The sequence below is a fragment of the Phalacrocorax carbo genome, chromosome 1 (genome assembly GCF_963921805.1).
Source record: "Phalacrocorax carbo chromosome 1, bPhaCar2.1, whole genome shotgun sequence".
Lineage (NCBI taxonomy): Eukaryota > Metazoa > Chordata > Aves > Suliformes > Phalacrocoracidae > Phalacrocorax > Phalacrocorax carbo.
The window spans coordinates 71,797,048-71,816,376 of NC_087513.1; the positions used below are offsets into that span (position 1 = coordinate 71,797,048).

Consider the following 19,329-nt stretch of genomic DNA (forward strand, 5'->3'; position numbering starts at 1 on the left):
TTCACATTTGATTTCAAAACTCTGCTTAAGTTAGAGCATCAGTTTTCACAGGGACAATTATGTAAACCTGTTTTTTCTCAAGCATTGCCCAACACAGGCTTCAAATTCATTTACAAATGCTTGGAAATCAGATTTCACAAGCCTAAGCTGGCAGAATCTCTTTTATGTAAACTACATAAGGTTAAATATATTTCTGAGTTAAATTCACTAAGTTGAGTGAATTTGGCTCATGGTTAGTAGTTTATAATTCTGGAGGGCAGTTTAAAGCAAGTATTATAAAGCTGTAGTCACCACCCCGAATGCTGTATTCAAGTAAGTGTTTTGCCTGTCAGATAGATTCACAGGTTCATATGGGTTTTTTCTGTTTCACTATATTATTTCAGGTTGTGTATGACAAAGTCACAGAGCTCAAAGGCCATATACTGAAGCTTGTTGTGAAAAGCAAAGGGACATTTGTGGGAGCTGTTAACATCCAACTGAGCAGTGTCCAGTTAAATGAAGAAAAGTGGTATCCACTGGGAAACAGTGAAATTTAAATGTTGTCTAAGATAAATCAATTATTTATCAGCTAAGGCTTCTTTATCCCATTTCCCATGGTACATTTTGTCTCTGTTGCCCTTGAGAATATGCAGTCGTCTGCTGATCACATACCTTAACATTTCTAATCATAAGGCTATTGTCTTAAAATTGCTACCGTCTTCCCGCAACTGATTCCTCTCAGTATGGGTTTAAGAAATCACATGCTAAGAACTTGTAGCAGCATGCAGGAAATTCTTAGGACAGCAGTATTTGTTTTGTTCATATTAAATAGTACTGTAAAGACACTAAATTCAGTACACATCAAAGTGTGGGGCCTAAATCTTTACCCATTTATTCCACTGACTGCGTTGAAACAATGCTGGTGATGGTGTCATTTATCAGCATCTGCTATTACCCCACTGCATATGGTGATTTCACCAGAGAACCATGGGGTGGTTCCCTGGGTGCCAATACATTTCAGATACCTAGCAAATTTCAAGTTAAATCTTATATGATCAATACATTAAAACAAAACAAATGCTAAAAGCTTTGCACTTTACACGTTTTGTGCAGTATTTCTTGGTGTGCTTTTAACTTCTGGTGTAATGTAACATTCAATCCAGGATATTCATTTGTCAATAAGATATGTCATTGTTTCTTTTATTCTGACATCCAAGAGCAGATACAGCTGGTCATTTGTGAGAAGAAAGGAGGGGAGAGAAGCTAATATTCACAAATAAATAAAACATACTGAATGTGAGCTTTCAGTGTGGTATTTATTTAAGATCATGTTATAAGGAATCTTTGTTCACTGGTCTTACCGCATTGCATTCTTATGCTGCATAAGTGAATCAAGTCAATACAAGTGTTGACCTCAGGGCTATAAAATGTATATATACATATTAAACAATGAACATGAGTGGTTCCTTTGAGTTCACTGAGGCTAATTTTGGGCTCTGTTCTTCAAAGCATTTTTACGTAAATTGAGGAAGCACTTAAGCACATCTTTAAACATTCAGCATGTGAGCAGCCATAATGAACTGTCCATTATTGCCAGCCTCGTACACACGCATAGTTGACCATGTATATATACCTTTCCAGGAATAAGGCCACATTTTTAAGGCACAGGAGACATGTTGATTTGTCATCTGATCTGTTGTAAAATTTTAAATTACCATATACTGAGTAGGTCTGACATTTGTCCTACCGCCAGGACAAGTGGTCAACAGAGGGATAGTAATGCCAGTAGCTGAAGATAATTGCCGCCTTCTCCCAAAGGACACTCGCAAATCAGTCTTCAGAATGTAATGTTGTATAAAGCTCCTGAAGTGCAACTAGGAGTGTTATTTAGGAAACTAAATAAGCTGGAGTTTTTGTCAGCATCAAACCAATTGACTATATCACTTGGTCAGTTTTTATCTGAGAATAAATACACCAGATTGCCTGGGGAAATTAAACTCCTCCTCAGTAAGGGGAAGTAGGGGGTACTCTGCTTGAATATTAATATTATTAGTATTCTTCAGAGCCAAAAAAAAGCTATAAAATATTTACCACATGAAACGGATATTTGCTAGCCTACAGATATGATCACTACAAAGATCAGTAAGTCTAACATTTTAGATTATAGGCTCTCCTGGGTAAAGAATCAAGTGACTTGTCACTCAAGCACAGAAAACACATTGAGGCCAGCTCACAATGTTATCAAATTACCTGACCTTACAGTTCAATATTGATTTTCGATTCTTCTTAGTCTACTGTCTTGGTTTCCTTATTATAACTATAATGCAATTTTCTAATAGTGTTATTTCCTGTGACATTTTCTAATCATAGTTTACTGCATGCCCTGGTTTTCCGTCTTAGAGCAACATTAAATAAAATAGCATTAAAATGGCATTAAATAAAAAGAGCATTAAAATATAATTTTATCAGTGCTGTCTGCAAACATAAGCAATGCTGTTTGGTATTAAAGAAAGAAATCTTTCAACATAGCATCCTGTATAGAAAAAAAAAAAAAGAACCATGTTTGAGTAACAAATCTGCAATTAACTGGGTAGATCTAGTCCTGTGGAAGCTCAATAATAGTTCTGTTTTGTAAGATGGGAAAATTGTGTGTTATGTGCAAGACCTACACTGATAGATATGTCAGGCAAGAAGTTGTCTGCAGAGATCTTAAATCACACAATCAACCCTTGCCTTTTCTAAAATTCTTCTAGTCCACCTCAGAGCATTGTGCTTCCTATTTCCTGAGTTCACACTAAGATGTATCCTGAGCCACCTGCTGCTATGAGAAACACAGCCCTTTACAAATCAGTCTGTGAATTATTTGTCTGTCTTTAGCAGCAGGAGGTTCAAGAGTAAGCTAAGAAAAGGTACCAATATTAGCATCTGAGTTTTTATCATTTTAAGAGCTGGAGTTTTTTCTCAAAACTGTTTTTCCAGGTAGAAAAAGTACAGTGGACATTAAAGAGGTGTACCTAATCAGAAACTGCTTTCATTATAAATTTATGTGTATGCATTTATGTATGTGTAATTTTTCCTGTTACCTTAGAAAGACACAATGGTAAAAATTTTGTCCAATACAGATAAAAATATCAATGTAACGTGCTCATAATTTTGTAGCCTCTGATCGTAAATATTAGAATATTATTCTCAGTAATTAATCATTATTTTGAAATTTTGCAATTGTTGAAATAATTTGAAGTTAGCTACAAACAAAATTATTAACCAAATTTTAAAAACATCAAAAAAGGTTCTGTGTTTATGAATTATTTCTAAGTAATTGTAGGGCCAACATTACTAGCCATTATTCAGGATACCATTTACTCACACAACTCCCATTAGCTTAATGAAATCACTGAGAATGTGCCACTCTGGAAATCAGATCACTGAGTTGTTGCAAGCCTAGTGCTGTTGCTTTATTGAGCAGGGTGTGATCCTCCAGACCGACTGTTACTGCAGAGCATCATTAATAGTACCAGACATGAACAAACAGTGATGCAGGTTCGAGATTGCCACCATCTCTGGACAACAGGGGAACGTTACGGTAACCTGTAAATATAACAACATTTTATTAGTGTATTAACCACAAATGCAAAGGTTATGATGGAATGTTTTTCATGATCTACAATGCAAACAAGGCATAGTTTATGAATCTGTAACTAACTCTTTAAAATAAACAGAAATGATACAGAACCCAAATCCCATTTCTACCGGTTTTCTTCTCTACATATACAGTATTTCAGTTGGAATTAAATGAATTCCAATTCATTTTTGGACACAGTGAAAAATTTTAATGGCTTTCAGGACATGGTGTTTTTTCAAACTGAAGACGTTTGAAACACTGGGCTAAAGCCCAGTGATATTTAAATATGGGGGAAGCATACATTTTAACATCCAAAGACGTTTTGTGCTGCATGCATTGTTCTGAGAGCAAATTAAATAACTTGTGAATCAGCAGTGATAGTGCCTTAGAGAAGAACGTTGTTGCAGCAGAAATGCACTGTCCAGCTGCAGAAAAAAACCTGTAGCGTAAGACCTTCTACCATGACATCTTAAGCCTGTTAAGGCTCTCCTCTCACATATGAGTGATTTCCCAGTATCAGGGATAAGGCATATCTCAGAAACTACGTGTTCATCTGATTGTTAAAGCATTTGGAGAAGCTATAGTTCTCAACTTCAAACTTCATTAACTCACCTGTCAAAACACAAAATAAACCCCTCTTCAAAATCCTGAACTTGTATTGCTTTATATGACTGTAAATGCCCATTATTTCATAATAATAAACAATATGACTTCTGATTTTTAAAAATGTTCTGTGTTTTATCTATGTATATATAACTGCAGTTATTTAAGTAAGTAACTGTTATGAATAAGTGTCTACGATCAGAACTGCAGTTCTCTAAATCCTTCTTTAGGTGTGTCTGGGGGTGTGTGTAGTCTTTGGGACCCTCGTTCATTTGGGTTTGGATTTTCTTGATTCTTTTATACAGCATGAAAGTTCACCTGGCATCTAATGTTCAGCTTCTGGGCAGCAGATATTAAAACTGCGTCCAGGCAATACGCATTTGAGATCCACTTTTAGAGTATGCACACAGTATGTGGAAGACTTGGTTTATTTCCTATCCAAAGATACACTTCAGGGACAAAGACTCATTTCCAAAGACTGTGTTCTAGCCCCTACTTACAGATTATTCTACAAAGTGTTTTGAGAGAAGTAAAACTCCTTTTTTATTGAAATTGTTCTGATTTGTATGAAATAATTAAGTACTCATTGAGCCAGTGATAATAGCAGTAATAATTAAATTCCTGTCTTGTATTAGTATTCTACATGGCAGACTCATTGGGACAGGGACTATAAACCAGGTCCCCTCTCCTCTTGCCTTTAACCACCCAGCTAGAGACTTATTCTCACCTTCAGCCCCTCTGAGTATACCTATTTAATCTTTGCATAAAAAATCAAATACTGCTACAGGTAGGCAGAAAGCATTCTTCCCCAGTGTAATCTACAGCTGAGCTGGGAAGCTGCTGCTGGAAAAACGAAGGTAGCGATGACATACAGTTGAATCCTTTCAAGAGAAAATGCAGTGGAGGGTGACAATGGCACAACTTTGTCCCACTGCCTGTCAAATCAAAAAAAAGATGTAAGCACTGCTCAGCTTGTGGAAGCAACTTGCCCTCAGGAGACATGTCAGGGATATGAATCCTAGGGAAGAAGGGACAGGCCTGTAGTGCAGATTAAAGCAATCAGAGCTGTGAAGGGTAAGATTTAAATCCAAACTCACTCTTCAGCATGGTTTAGACAGTTCTTTCCTAAGAAATCTAGACTGTCTTGGCTCCCTCTGCAAGATGTATTATTTTCCCCTTTCACTATTTAGGGAGCTTAAGTACCTAAAACAAAACCATGGTTCCAGACCTGGAATCCAGAAGTCTCAATGTTAAGCATTGTGATAAATTTTCAAATTATCTGCTAGTTCATCTCTTAGAAGCATTTTACTTATGCTTCTGGGCATCTTGATGGCATCTTACTTTTTTTTTTTTTTTACATTTACATTTACATTGGGTCTATTTGTTTGGTATTGTTTATAATTTTTGTACCTACACTCATTTCCTAGCATTTTTAATTAATCCACTGAAAATCTTTCCTGTACAATCTGCGTGCTCTTACTGTTCCCCATTTGTGACTGAAATTAATCATACCAGCAGATTAGAGACACACTGAAAAATTATACTAAAAAAAAAAAAAAGCCCAAATTTATGGTTTTGCAAGCATATTTAAGCTTTAATGTCTGCTATTTACATTAGTCTCAGACACTGTGAGTTGGCAGGATTTTTTTTCATTATCCTGAAATATATAAATAAAAGGAAAGTAAAAGGTGATCGGTGTAAAAATTTATGTTGGAGAAAAGCAAGTGTGCTTTAAGAGTAATGTCTTTGTTCTTCTGTAACTCCTCAACCTCAACTAAGAATCACAAACAGCTTTATGACTTCAGAACCTGGAAAGAAAAAGCCATTAAAAATCCTGTTAAGCTCAATAAAAAAGGCACAGTGCCCATCGCCAGCTCTAATGTTTTGCCTTCACGTCTTCATTCACTAATAAAAGCTAGCTGTTTGTTTTGTCAGAAATAGCTTTGGAAATTCAATATAGTAAACAGCTATTTTACATAAGCCCTTCTCTTTGGCCTACTGACTTCTGCGGCTGCTCTTTATGTGCAGCCTATTAATCACGTAAGATTCCAGAAGCTATAACGGTACAATAAAAGGAACATGACCAAGAAAAATAGCATAAGTATTTTCCTTAATTTATATTCTTCATTCGCCGCTCTGAAAAGTTGCAGATAGGTTTGGTGTTTTTGTTTTGTTTTGTTTCAATTTGGCTTGTATTGCGTTTTGAACCTAACTGAACAGGAAGCGCACAAAACTGGTGCCTTTATAGTAGTTCTTACTAATCTCCCTTCCTGATTGCTAGTACAACGCATTAAAATATTGTCTGAGCAGTTTCTATCTAGACTGGAATACTGCAGTAGGAATTTATATTCTTTTGATTTCTACACTGTGAATTTGCATTCGGAGACTACAATGACTTAAAAAAAACCAAGAGTGTAATTTTTACCTATGGTTATACAATTCTCCCTTAAGAAACAAACATAATGCTGTACTCTATCAATACTACAATAACCATAAAAGCCTGGAATGTTGTAGATTTTTCTGATCTGTTATAGGTGGCTCACATAAAAATATTAAAATATTACCTTTACTCAAGCTTAGCAGTGGTAAAGTGTATTGACCAAGGAATTCATTTGCAACCAGAGATATTTCATCCTCCACACAGAAGCGTATCAATGCCAGTTCTGGAACTTGGACAGTAAAAGAGAAAATTTCATCCCATCTAGGGCTCAAAGCTAATGAAAAGAGAAAATACACAGTATCAAAATACCGTTTAATTTCTATCACTTAATATCTGTAATATTGTATCTGCTATCACTACTCTGAACTGGTAAGGATTCATTTTTTTTCCCTAGATTTCTGTGCCCATTTAAATAAATGAGGAGATTCCCACTGACTGCAGTGGCATATAGGTCACATCTTTTGTATATATTATGGAGAAAACTGCCAGAGGAAAGGTCTCAGAATGAAAAAAACCAGAGAGCTTGGGACTCGCTTACAGTATGCCGGCCTGCCCCTTCTAAGGATTTGTCATCTATTAGCGACATATTACTGTAAATCAAAAGCCTAAGAAAGTGGTGTCATCTCTTAGAAGAGAGCAAAACGGGACAGTGATGGCCAGGTTAAGAACCTCTGATCAACTTAAATTTTCCTATAGCTATACCAGTTTCAGTGTTTGCCAAAGTTTCTCCTTTTAAAATGTTGGAAATTAGGCAGAAGCTAAATAAATTGAGGCAGTAAAGAGATCACTTGACTAAAAGTACAAAAAGGATGTCAAACAGGAGGGTGGGGTGCTTTGTCTTGAGCAATGTTCATGCAGAGGGAAAAAAAATTAAGGGGCTGTTTTAAAACAGCAGCAATCTACAAAAAAGAAAAAGGAAAAATAGAAGACAGAGGCACAGAAGAAGGGAGATCACAGGGAACTTTTAGCCTGAGACATCAATAAGATCTACATGATGAAGTTAAGGGAATGCTCGAAGACAACTACAAAGAGTACATGCTTCACCTGTCAAGCAATTAAGGGACTAGTCCTACTAGAAACTGCATATGAGCTAAGTGATGAAGTCATAGAAATTTCTTCAGGAAAAAAAAAGTCTTCAATTTTAACAATTAGTGTACTGGTTTTGTCTGGGATAGCTTTCATTTTCTCCATATCAACTTGTATGGTGCTATGTTTTAGATTTGTGACCAAAACAGTGTTGATAACACAGCAATGTTTTACCTATTGCTGATCAGCGCTTACTCAGTGTCAAGGACTTCTCTCTCTCATGGGGCAACCCACTCCAGCGAGTAGGCTGCGGGTGCACAAGGAGTTGGGAGGAGACACAGTTGGGACAGCTGACCCCAGCTGACCAAAAGGGTACCCCAAGGCATCGAACATCATGCTCAGCATGAAGCAGTGAATGAATTATTTTACTCTGCTTGCGCATGTAGCTTTTGCTTTACATATTAAACTGTCTTTATCTCAACCCATGAGTTTTTCTCACTTTTGCCCTTTTGGCTCTCCCCCATCCCACCGCGGGAGTGTGAGCAAGCAGCTGCGTGGGGCTGAGCTGCTGCTGCCCAGGGTGAGCCCACAACAGTGAGTAAAGACAATGCATTCCATCTTCCTTCGGGAGAGTGCTACTACGTAGCAGTGTTTGTACTTCCTTAAACTACCAGTCTACAAAAATGGCACATAGCATGCACTTCTGCTACCGATTTTGTGCCAGAAGATACTAGTCTAGAGAGAAATAATTGCAGTCTCTGAAAGCACCTAACAACTTCTTGGGGTTAAAATATGATAATTCCTTATAAAATATTATTTTGCTTTGTTCACAGTCGAGAGTAAAACTGATGCTCACCATTGCTTTTTATAACACTAGATTTTTTTTTTGCTTGATCTTCTGGCACACCGTAAATTTCTATCTGCACTAGAGGGTCAGCTTTGTTAGTCTTCGACAAGTTACTGGGTGGTAACTGATGACCGCTGATGAGCTGGAAAATTAAAGTTGACATGTATTGAAAAACTTTAAGAATTAACCTTACATGGTAGCCATATAATATCCATAGTAGCAAAAACTATTCCATAAGAAACTACTATGAGAAGCATATGCTAGCCATAAACTGTTATAAAAATACATATTAAACACAGTGAAATTAAGAATATGGTGCCTCTCATTTAATTTAATTCTTGGCTAATATCACTGTATCATAGAATCATAGAACGGTTTGGGTTGGAATGGATATTCAAAGATCATCTAGTCCAACCCCCCTGCAATGACCAGTGTCATCTTCAACTAGATCAGGTTGCTCAGAGCCCCCTTCTACCTGACCTTGAATGTTTCCAGGGATGGGGCATCTACCACCTCTCTGGGCAACATGTTCCAGTGTTTCACCACCCTCATAAAAAGAGAAACCTGTTGTTTTACATAATAATTTTCAGATTTAAGTTTTTATTCAATAACTAGCCCTGAAAATCATATTTGGTTACCATGCAAAATAATAATGTTGGTGAATCAGTCTCATGATTTTTGCATTTTCTGAGATCAAGCTCATGAATTCATATTAAAGCTGTGTCTAGTGGAGCAGCACTAACACCCACAGTGACATCAACATTGTGTTACAGAGTATGTAGCAGACTGCATCACCTGTGTTCCTTCTTTTTCACAGTAACACATACAAACTCTGCATTTAGTAGGCTCCCTGATGTTTCTCTCCTTAATTTAGTTAGCTACCTGGAAATTTTGCCTCAGATTGCCCTGTAATCTGGCACCCAGCCTTAGAAAGGATTTATGAAAGTCACAACTTTGCCTGCTTTCTATCTATATTTCAGGACACCTAGGAGAGAATAACCATCTGTACAGTAATCTGCTTTCTAGAAATCAGTGTACGGAATGTATCGAGAGATGAACAAGCCTGCAAGCCTAGGTGAAAGATATGACTTATGATCCAGATCTCAGGACTAAGCATCGAAACTCATGATACAGAATCTTATTCCCCTGTCAACCCACCAAAAAAAACCCCAACAAACCCCACAAATTCTACCTTATGCCTAGGTATTTTCTGTAAGACATTGCTCAGAGAAAAGTTCTAGCCTGAAACGTTGAAGAGAAGTGGCTTTAAAAATCTGATGCTGTCCCCTTTCTTCCTAGAATATAGCTACTACCTTCACTAGATAGCTTTGCAAGGTGCAAGCACTGATGGACTGTCTGCTTAGAACTAGGGGTGGTTCTTTGAAATGCCCTGAATATGATTATGAAAATTCAGCCACGTAGGCCAAGTTCTGCTTCCCACTCTTACCCAATTGCTAGGTCCAGTCTAGGTCTCCCACAGGTAGGAAAAGAGTGAGCTCTTTTCAGTACACTGCCACCCCAACCATAAATCCAATCAATTTTTGAGACCCAAGGCGATGCAGATATTCAGAGAGGGTAATAAAAAATATGGTAGGCTCAGAAGTTTCCATACAAAATAGCTTGAATATTTGTATTTCTGCTGCAAAGCCTGTATGCCTCTTGTTGATGGGAATTGTGGGACATCAGGTTAAAAAGGGTATTGAATTCAGTAAAATTGGGCCCTGTGTGATTTTTATGTTCACTTATGCTCTTCTCTTCATTCATTCAGTCATTCATTCACAGTCAGTCTGAGAGATTTGACCCCTAGATGTTTTATATATTTGCCCTCTGTTAAGTAATTTCTCCATTCATCACGTTAGTAAATTTTCTTTAGCAGAAACTGTTCTTCCTTTGACTCCTATGCCTGTCTCTTTTTGTCCTCAACCACCATTTCCTGTTTTTTGCTGCTGACTCCATGAATGGGGCTCTCTGCACCCTACAGCCCCTCAGCTGGTGGGATGCCATTGCTTCTTTGTATCCTGCGCTACCCAGCCCGTCATCTCAGTCTGTATTCTGAGTCTAAAAGGCTGCTTTTCTCTTTTTCCAACTTCTTCAAAACTCAGACATTTCCTTCCCATTGACAATGATTTTTTCTGTCTCCTGCATTACAGTTGGGGATTTTTCATCATTCTAATTAACTCCAGGTTTATATAAATAAGGGCTAAAATAACTGATGTATATGCATGGGTGCTTGAAATCATCGAATAATGTCTATTCATAATTCATATGCTCACTGTTAGGACACTAAAATGTTCTTGATTAGGTGCATGATTATGTAAGTATTTTATAATTGTTATTAGTTAATGTTTTATCTCCACTATTTATTTCTCTGAAAGAAACAAAATAGCAATTATACACAAATTTTATGCTAATTAAATAGCATTTATGCAAGTAGTGTACTGTGTAATCAGAAATAGCACTTTTTTTCATTGGGAGAAGGTAGTTCTCTAACTAGTGAACAATCATAAAACATTTACTTGACCTTAAAAGAAGGGTTTTTCTAACCCTTTATTTTTACATGACATGTATTTCTAATATTTTTAAGAAGTAAATCAGATTTGGGAGAAGTAGAAATAATTCAAAGGCTTATTGATTCATCCCCTTTTTAGATTTATTTGTATCATTTTAGGATGATAAATAGTCTTTTGTGTACACAGAGGAAGATAATGAACCTTAAAAGAAGCATAAAGCTTCCCATCATAATCTTAAACATTTCCATTTGTCAATTAGCATTATAATAGTACATGTGGTGTTACTAATACTTAATAACACCAGAAGCGCACATTCAATTTCTGAGTTTTCAGAGTTCGGTCCCCACAACTGTACCTGACAAGTCCCTTTATCAGCCACAGTTGTGACACAGTGCAAGTTATATTTATATTTCTGTGCACAACACCATGAAAAACCATGTATTTTTATAAACTGTTATAACTTCTGAACACCTACACATTTTTGGCAAACATAAGTGAACTACAGATGGGAAATCATCCAAGCAGCAGTAGATACTGTATGAGAGTTTGTACATGTTGTTAAAAAACAATATTAAACTTCCCAACAACCAGAAATGGGGATGAAATGAGAAACCAATATTAGATAACAAATAAGTCTGAACTGCATAATTTTTGTTTTCACATTTTATGGAACAAACCAACAATTAACTAAACTTACCCTTATTGACAGAGACATTGGCTTACTGTATCTTCCCACATTGTGTGGGGTAAATGTTGAACTGCGATTTCTCAAGAATTCTGGTTTCAGAATATAGCCACAACCACCATTGTCTAGGAATTTTCCATTTTGCAATTCCATTTGTACTCCTGGTGTCTGGAAGTTTAAGGCCACTGTAAAATAAAATATTGATTTAAGTGAATTAGAGTTGTCAGCATTTTATAAAACAACTGTCTGACAATAATAGTAAAAGCAAAAGCAAATGAGATTATAATATGTATATCCTTCAACTCATATGTAAGATCCTGTTATTTCTCATAAAATTAGTAGCATTCAATAATGAACGATTCATGTGCAAAATAAGTGCAGCATGTTTTAAGAATTACCCTATAGATCTTTTTTACACTGCAGTGTGTTGTTTGTTTTCCCTTTTCTTTCTAAATTAGACCTTGGAGAATACAAAAAGAGACCTTTTTTCTCCTTAAGGACTAAATTCACATACTAGTTTCTCTACAGTGGCAAGACCCTGAACCAGTTTACAAAGTTCGGGTGTAGAAGGCAAAAAAATTTAGGATTGTTACTAACATTAGTTATGGTGCAGAATTTGTCACAAAAGCATGTCACCCAGAAGATCAAGTAGTTTTAGTTTAGAGTTAGATTATTCAGTGCAAATATATGTAAGTTTACAGAAGTAGAAGAAATTTTAAAAGTGTTCTTAAATTTATGTGAGCAAACTCTCTTCAAGATAATCCTCCAGTACTGGTAGTTATTGTTAGTATACACCTGACAGACTTTCCTTTCCTTGGCAGCTCAAAATATTTCTGGTTTGCTGCAGCAGCAATAATAAAATAATACACATCTCATCAACGGGATACTGTAATTCATGAGATAGAGCCAACACTGAAATAGACCTGTTTAATGACATTTTCCCCTATTCCGGTACATTAGAGCTTCCTGTCACATTCAAAATAGAAAATGCACAAGTCAAATCAGTGAAGTGATAACATGACATGTGTTAAATAGAAAATGATAAAAAGTCATTTACTTGATGGCTCAGTAGGAGAAAAATGAAGACTTTAAGCAGTACAAGTGACTTAATTCAGGAAGAGGACCTTATTACATGTTCCTATGAGATAATAGAAATGTATTGAATGAACACTTGGCAGAATTCAGAAATACTTATCTCATAGAAAATGCAAGAAATTTGGATCTGTTTCACTGCAAAAATTTGTTTCTTCACTGCTTTGATGATCCTTTTAAAAAATTCTGTAGTAAATGACAAAAATAGGAACAGATCTGTAGAGTGAAGCAGCTGGTACTACCGACCTAAGGTTCATGCTGCTCATGTTTTCGGTGAGGTTACTTCAGAAGAGCTCTAGCCTGGTCCCATGACCTCAATACCAATTAATGGCTAGAATACATGAAGTGCTCCCAGAGCGCATCCTCTGTTTCATCTGAAAGGGATCCCATTTGTGCTAGCTGAGATTGCTCTGCAGCATGAACCAACATCCCGTAAGTAGGAACAATCGGGAACCTGGCCTAAAAAAACCCCTAACGAACAAAAAAGCCCCAAACCCAACAAAAAAAACACAACATGCACTCCTGCTTTGATCTAAGTGTTAATGTAGATGCAGGCATAGATTCTGTGTCAATATGCAAAGGAACTTTAAACTTTTTTGTCAGTGGTTCACAATTTTTTTTGTGACTCAACACATCCAGAAACAGACCCAAGTGTGCTGCTATATGGCTTTTGTTGTATCTTAATACATTGATTCAAGCAGTGCAATGAGTGCTACAGAGCTGCAATCCTAAGGCCCCTTGAAGCCTAGGTCCTGACATGATCTGCAGATAAACGAAGATCTCTCGGTCCATAGGAAATCCCTAGGCCATACTTTCAGAATATGTGGTTGAAAAACTGTAACTGAAATTAAGCAACTTGAACAGTCGTAGCATCAAATAGCAGCTTCCACATGATGAAACAAATTACATGATTGCACATAATGAGACTGTTGCTAAATTTGCCAAGCTTCATAGGCTACTAAGCAGGAAAATCTAATTTAACAACAGAAACAAGCAAAGGAGAATACTTTACATTTTATCATATTAGGAAAATTACTTTTGTAACACAAGTGAAGGGCAATATTATTATGGGTTGGTATCTTCAAACATCAACACTATATTTTTACTCAATTTAATTTTACCTTAGTATAAGTTTAAAACACACTGAACAGTAGTTTCAATTTAACTACTGATTTCCCAGTATTGCAAGTGAAAATTTGTGTTATATTCTCTGAGTTGCATACCTCCAATACAACTGTTTGCAAGATTTTCATAGCTTCTTGGGACCATCTAGGGCAACGTTTTATGGTGTACTGTTGATACACAGTTGTTAATCACATGCAGTTATAACCCTTATACTTCTAGATAAATGAAAAAATTCATAAATTAAAACCTATATTTTCTGTTGTCTAGCAGTGTGGTCTTAGCAACATCTTTCTGCAAGAAAGACTGAATTTTTACCCAATGTTTCATCTTAGTTTTGTGAATTCAAGGACAGAACTGTCAATAACATGCTTGTACTGCTGTTTTATGAAACAGTAGAAATTTCATGCATGTACAAAGACAGCTTTAAACTGCTGGCTTCTTTTGGAAAGAATCCCAAATATGCTTACTATGAAACCATCGAAACAGTACATAATCTAACATATGGCTTTCATGGAAAAGTACAGGCATCTGAAGTTTAGCACTGTGTAAGTTAAACTTTCTCCTCCATTTCCTTCCATTAAGCACCAAAAGCCTTTTAATAGTGGCATCAAAATCAAAACAGCAGAGCAAAACATGGTCTTGGAGGGCAACCTGAGCAAAGGAATTCCTCAGTGTGATTCCTGCATCCAAGATCCAAGTCCTCCTGGAACCATGAGGCTGAATCTTATTCAGATCAGAGTATTTAATACTCATGTCTTCTTGCAAAGTACCAAAGCTGCCATGGCTGTCCCCATTTGCCCCGGATGCAAATAACTTCAAATAGCAACTGCAAGTTAGGAAATAGCCTAGCTCCAAAAAGATGAAACAATCGATAATGTACAGAGGAATACAAAGGGTATAATTCATCCCAAATCTTTGTATCAGAAGCATTTAACTGAAGTCAGTCCCACAACTAATTGCAGAACTAACCACAATCTAAGTATTCAAATACAGCACCTTCCATAAACTTTCCCATTCAAGACAATTGATTTTTAGACTGAAAGCAAAAGCTTTTGAAAACCAAAGTGAGCACTGAAGTTCTTAGATTTCTAAGTGACTATGATGTGAAGGCAGTTGAGGAAAACTGCATGTCTTCTGTCTGTGATGCTGCCTCTCAATGAATATTCCTACTGGGACTTTAAATTGTCATTTATTATTTTTTATTCTTTGCTTCCTGGTTCTATTAGCTATATTACAACCCAAAGGTTTAATATATCCTCTGCATTTAAAAGGGGAGGTTTTAAAATGGATAAGCACACATTTGTCACCAGTTTTGCTTAAAATGAATTACTTAATTGCATTTTATGCCATTTAAAATCCATCTCAAAATGTCTGAATTTTATGCAATCTCCAAAAATATCATATGTAAAAAGCACTCAGTGCCAACATTCCTATCTCTGTGATTTACTTCATTCATTTGAGTCTAAAGAGATATAATAGACCACACTTCCAAGCCTTTGATCAGTCTTGTTGCCATCCTCTCAGCTCTTTCCAATTCTCTATGTTCTTGAAATGGGCTGTGCACAATGAACGCATCTTCTTTGCCTTAAATATCCACAATTTGAACTGAATTCCACACAGACTGGGAAATACTATGAAAACAGGATCATATCCTAATGATCTGGCATATTTTGTCATTGGTTATGAGATGATCTATGTGACTGGATTTGAAGACACTGCATTTATCCCATGTTAGCACTCCCACAGTCACCTGGGCATTGACTATCTTCCCTCTCACATGCAGGGCACAGCTGCACCCAAATCCATCACTGTCCAAATTTACAGAAGTATTTTCATAAGTTCTTATGTGGCTGGGTAGTCCACTTTGCTTTTTTCAAAAGGATGTAGGTAGCTTTTACAAAATTTCATCCACAGCCTGACTAAAGGGCATGCTAACTGACTATGTGTTGACTCAAAATGTGGATGAAAAGGGAGTATATTCAGTCATCAGATTATACTGAAACCAGCTGAAGACATCTGAAGGAAGGATAAACTGTAACATGATGACAAATTGTCACCTGTTACATATACCAGGAGGCAAGCATTTATTTAACAGAAGCAGCATGCACAGCAGGATCTCTTATCAGAAGTAAACAAATTCTGTCAAACTAAAATATGATAATTCCTTCATCACCTGAATGACAAATATAATACTAATTTCTAAGCCCTGTGCAAACATTAACTATCAAAATATCCTCAAGTACAAATAATATTTCCCTTTTAGTATATTGAAAATATTATTCAATCTAATACACAGTCTGATGGAGTGTGTATAACAGAAATCCAATATATAGTATAGTACCCTGTAAGCCCTTCTCACCAACAGCAGACGTAAGAAAGATAATGTACTCTATCACCCAGTGATCAGAATATGTAACCTGGAAAAATGGTGGAACACAGTTGTTTTTAAACACCTTTTTCAGCTGGGTCTATCTGAGAAACTAGACAGATTTCCAGCATAATTACGACTCTCTGCCAAATTACAGCAGCCTCCTCAGGCTGCTCTGAGCCTGAGCATTACTTGCTGTTCTGGTCCTGTCATGACACGTCGCTCCGATCCCCACTGCCACCTCTGAGTTCTTGTTAATTCAGGCTTGTGGACAAAGTCAGCCCAAAGTCAGTCTTTTAAGCATCCTCAGCATCTCCTTTGCCTTGGGCTTTTTGAGGTTTTTTTATATCTTTTGCAGCTTTAGCCCTCTTGCCAAGCCAGTGAATAGGTGAGATCCCACCCAAACTTTATGAACAAGGACTTATGTCTACCAGGAAAACAAAAAGTATAAAGTGATTGGTTCCCTTATAACACACAGCAGACTTAACTGGTTAGCATAAATTTTTGCATACAAACTGTCTCTCATCTCTTTTTCTGACCAAAAAAATTTGGTCAAACAGTATGATTTTTTCCTCCCCTTACAGAATAAAATGGGGATTTAGCTATACAGACTCCAAATTTTATTAAGCTTAATTATAATTTCTGGCTTTGCTTATCACTGACACAACTTGAAATGGCTTCTCTTATTCTACAGAAACTTAATTTATGAATGACTTACAACACGACGTATTCTGCCGTAGTAAGAGAAACTTCTCTTCTGAGAACTGAGTAACACGCCTGACTGTATGACACATCGTGCCCAGCATGTGCAGTCAGTCTGCGCTTATTGTCTTTGGGCTAATTCAATACTGTTGCTCTAAAGACACTGTCATTAGGAACGTTAAGAATTCAGTCATTCTAATGTTCATAATTGCTGACATTGTTCCTACTTAATTACAAGTAGCTCTACTGGAAAGAAGATGTCAGGTGATTAAAAGTCATCCATTGTCCAAGTATACTTGCAACTGGTTTCAATTAGGAATCCTCTCTTGTGAGGTTCTCATGGGAAAAGCACCTAAAGCATTTCTGATAAACTATCAAATCTAAAATCTAAATTGATTTTTGCTACTTAATTGATGTGTCAGTCTGAAAGTTACACTTCAGTGTAAGTCTGAGCATCTTTTGGTTGTCATTTCACTTACTTCACACCTGAACTAGATACTTTTCCAAAATTATTTTTAAAATTTGTTTGCCTTGTGCTTCTTGGCAGAACAGTGTGTATTATCAGCTCCCCTTTCCTGTTTTACTCTGGATCTCTAACACAGGGTTTAGAACAAGGTCAGCAAAGAGTTCAGAGACAATTGTGTCCCTGTAATTTTTTCTGTCTTTCTTTAAAATTGACAAATTTCGGATAGATTACTTAGTACTCCATTAGTTGTCTGCAGTTGTAGCTTTAGTGAAGACAGCAGGAAAAATTAATGATAAAATGAAATTTCTGTGTTCCTTTACTTTTCAGTGAAATCCCAGTATCTATGACATACACCAAAGAAACCTGCCTAAAAGGAAGCAGGCTCCAGAGTAGTCCAAAAGCTTTGTCATAAACCTGGCAGTTAAGAGATGTTCCTGCAAGAGAAACATGAAACCTTTATTCAAAACACCTCCCAGCCCTTGAAGGCATTCTAAAGGAAAGGTGAGTGTATTTAGGTAGCTTCGTATACCAGGGTGATATTGCCCCACCTAACTTGTAGCTGTCTACATGTGAGTTAGCTGCCCCAGTACAGCTAGTGAAGGTCTAATCAATGAAGCTTAATGGGTCCATACTTTAAGTATGGGATTAATCATATCCCTGGAGTCTGTAATTCTAATAGGTGTCCCATTGGGCTGGGGACTTATGGGAGCAAACAGTAAGAGGTGAACCAACCCTTTTTTAGGGTTCCATAAACCATGATGACCATGCGGCCGATTACAGCTGTGGATTTTTTTCCAACTACGTGACTGCTAATAATAAACACACTTCTTTTTTTTGGCATATTAGTATTAACTTTCAACAATGCACTATTAAACAGTATTTAGTAAGATTTATGTCAGTTGTGCAAGACCTAATTTTCACTTCCTAAAGACGAATTTTTGGACTGTTAAAACCGTGCCCTTTCTGCAGCTGACCTATGATGGCTAGCCCTGTCCTTGAAACCTCAACAAGAGGGAGTGGCCAATGAAGAGATGCTTTTCTACGCCTTCTCATTTCATTCTTCCAGGGTATTGCTTGGCTTGGGAGCTAGCAGGAAAGCTTTCCTGTCTTTCTTATGGCACATTCTCCATGAGTCAGTTGTGGGATAAGGCCACAGCAAGCCCAAACAAAGAATGAGCTCTAGACTAGAAGGATAGCTGTACAGAGCAGCCTGGGCATGTTTTTTTTGCCATGAAGTGTATTATGTGTCAGACTCATCCGCTGCCTTTGAGCAGAAGAGGTGTTTTAGTTTGGGACAAAATCTGGAGCCCATTTTGGAAAGATAGCTGAAGTTCTGTTTAATGGCTGAAGACTAACTATATTAGGCTTTCAGATGCAGAATGAACAAAGGTGAAATGCTGTGACTTATCTGTCTTTTCCATGTCATAGGCAATATTTAGAGTTAAGTTATCTAAAGGTTTTAAGGATCACAATGCTAGATTAAGAGTGCTCACTTACTATCTAACTGTAATAATGTATACTGTGAAGAACTTTGAGGTATTCCAATAACCTAACCAGGCACAAAAATAAAAGCATTAAAGCATGTCACTTCACAAATTTATAGAAATCACTAGAAATTCAGAACAACGATTTAAAGCTAAAATGTAGTGGATTCTCTCCGTTTGTTCCAGATGTCACATTAGCTGTTAAAAAAAGCCATGTTATAGAAAATGCCTGCTTTACACTTTTGCTATGTTATAAAAAAAAGTCCAGTAAAAATAATAACCAAGAGTATAAAATTATTATGACAAAAACCTAATTAAATCTATAAGAAAAAGTAGTATTCTGTCATCTATTAATAGAAGAACCTGTGTTTTTCCTTAAA

At 36.7% G+C, this 19,329-nt stretch overlaps 2 protein-coding genes across 3 annotated transcripts in view; one reads left to right on the top strand and one right to left on the bottom strand.

Annotated features, from left to right (window-relative positions):
• The window catches only part of PIK3C2G (phosphatidylinositol-4-phosphate 3-kinase catalytic subunit type 2 gamma), a 210,664-nt gene extending 209,385 nt beyond the window's left edge, over positions 1–1,279 (top strand). For both annotated transcript variants that reach the window (XM_064459408.1, XM_064459416.1), the window contains one exon: positions 384–1,279. In XM_064459408.1, coding sequence (XP_064315478.1) covers positions 384–536 — 153 coding nt within the window. In that variant the 3' untranslated portion in view covers positions 537–1,279. The remainder of the gene's footprint in view (positions 1–383) is intronic.
• Positions 1,280–3,230: 1,951 nt separating this feature from the next.
• PLCZ1 (phospholipase C zeta 1) overlaps positions 3,231–19,329 on the bottom strand; it is a 53,498-nt gene continuing 37,399 nt past the window's right edge. The window contains exons 10-13 of the mRNA XM_009506306.2: positions 11,725–11,897; positions 8,527–8,659; positions 6,769–6,918; positions 3,231–3,567 (exon numbers count right to left, since the gene is read on the bottom strand). Coding sequence (XP_009504601.1) covers positions 3,485–3,567; positions 6,769–6,918; positions 8,527–8,659; positions 11,725–11,897 — 539 coding nt within the window. The 3' untranslated portion in view covers positions 3,231–3,484. The remainder of the gene's footprint in view (positions 3,568–6,768; positions 6,919–8,526; positions 8,660–11,724; positions 11,898–19,329) is intronic.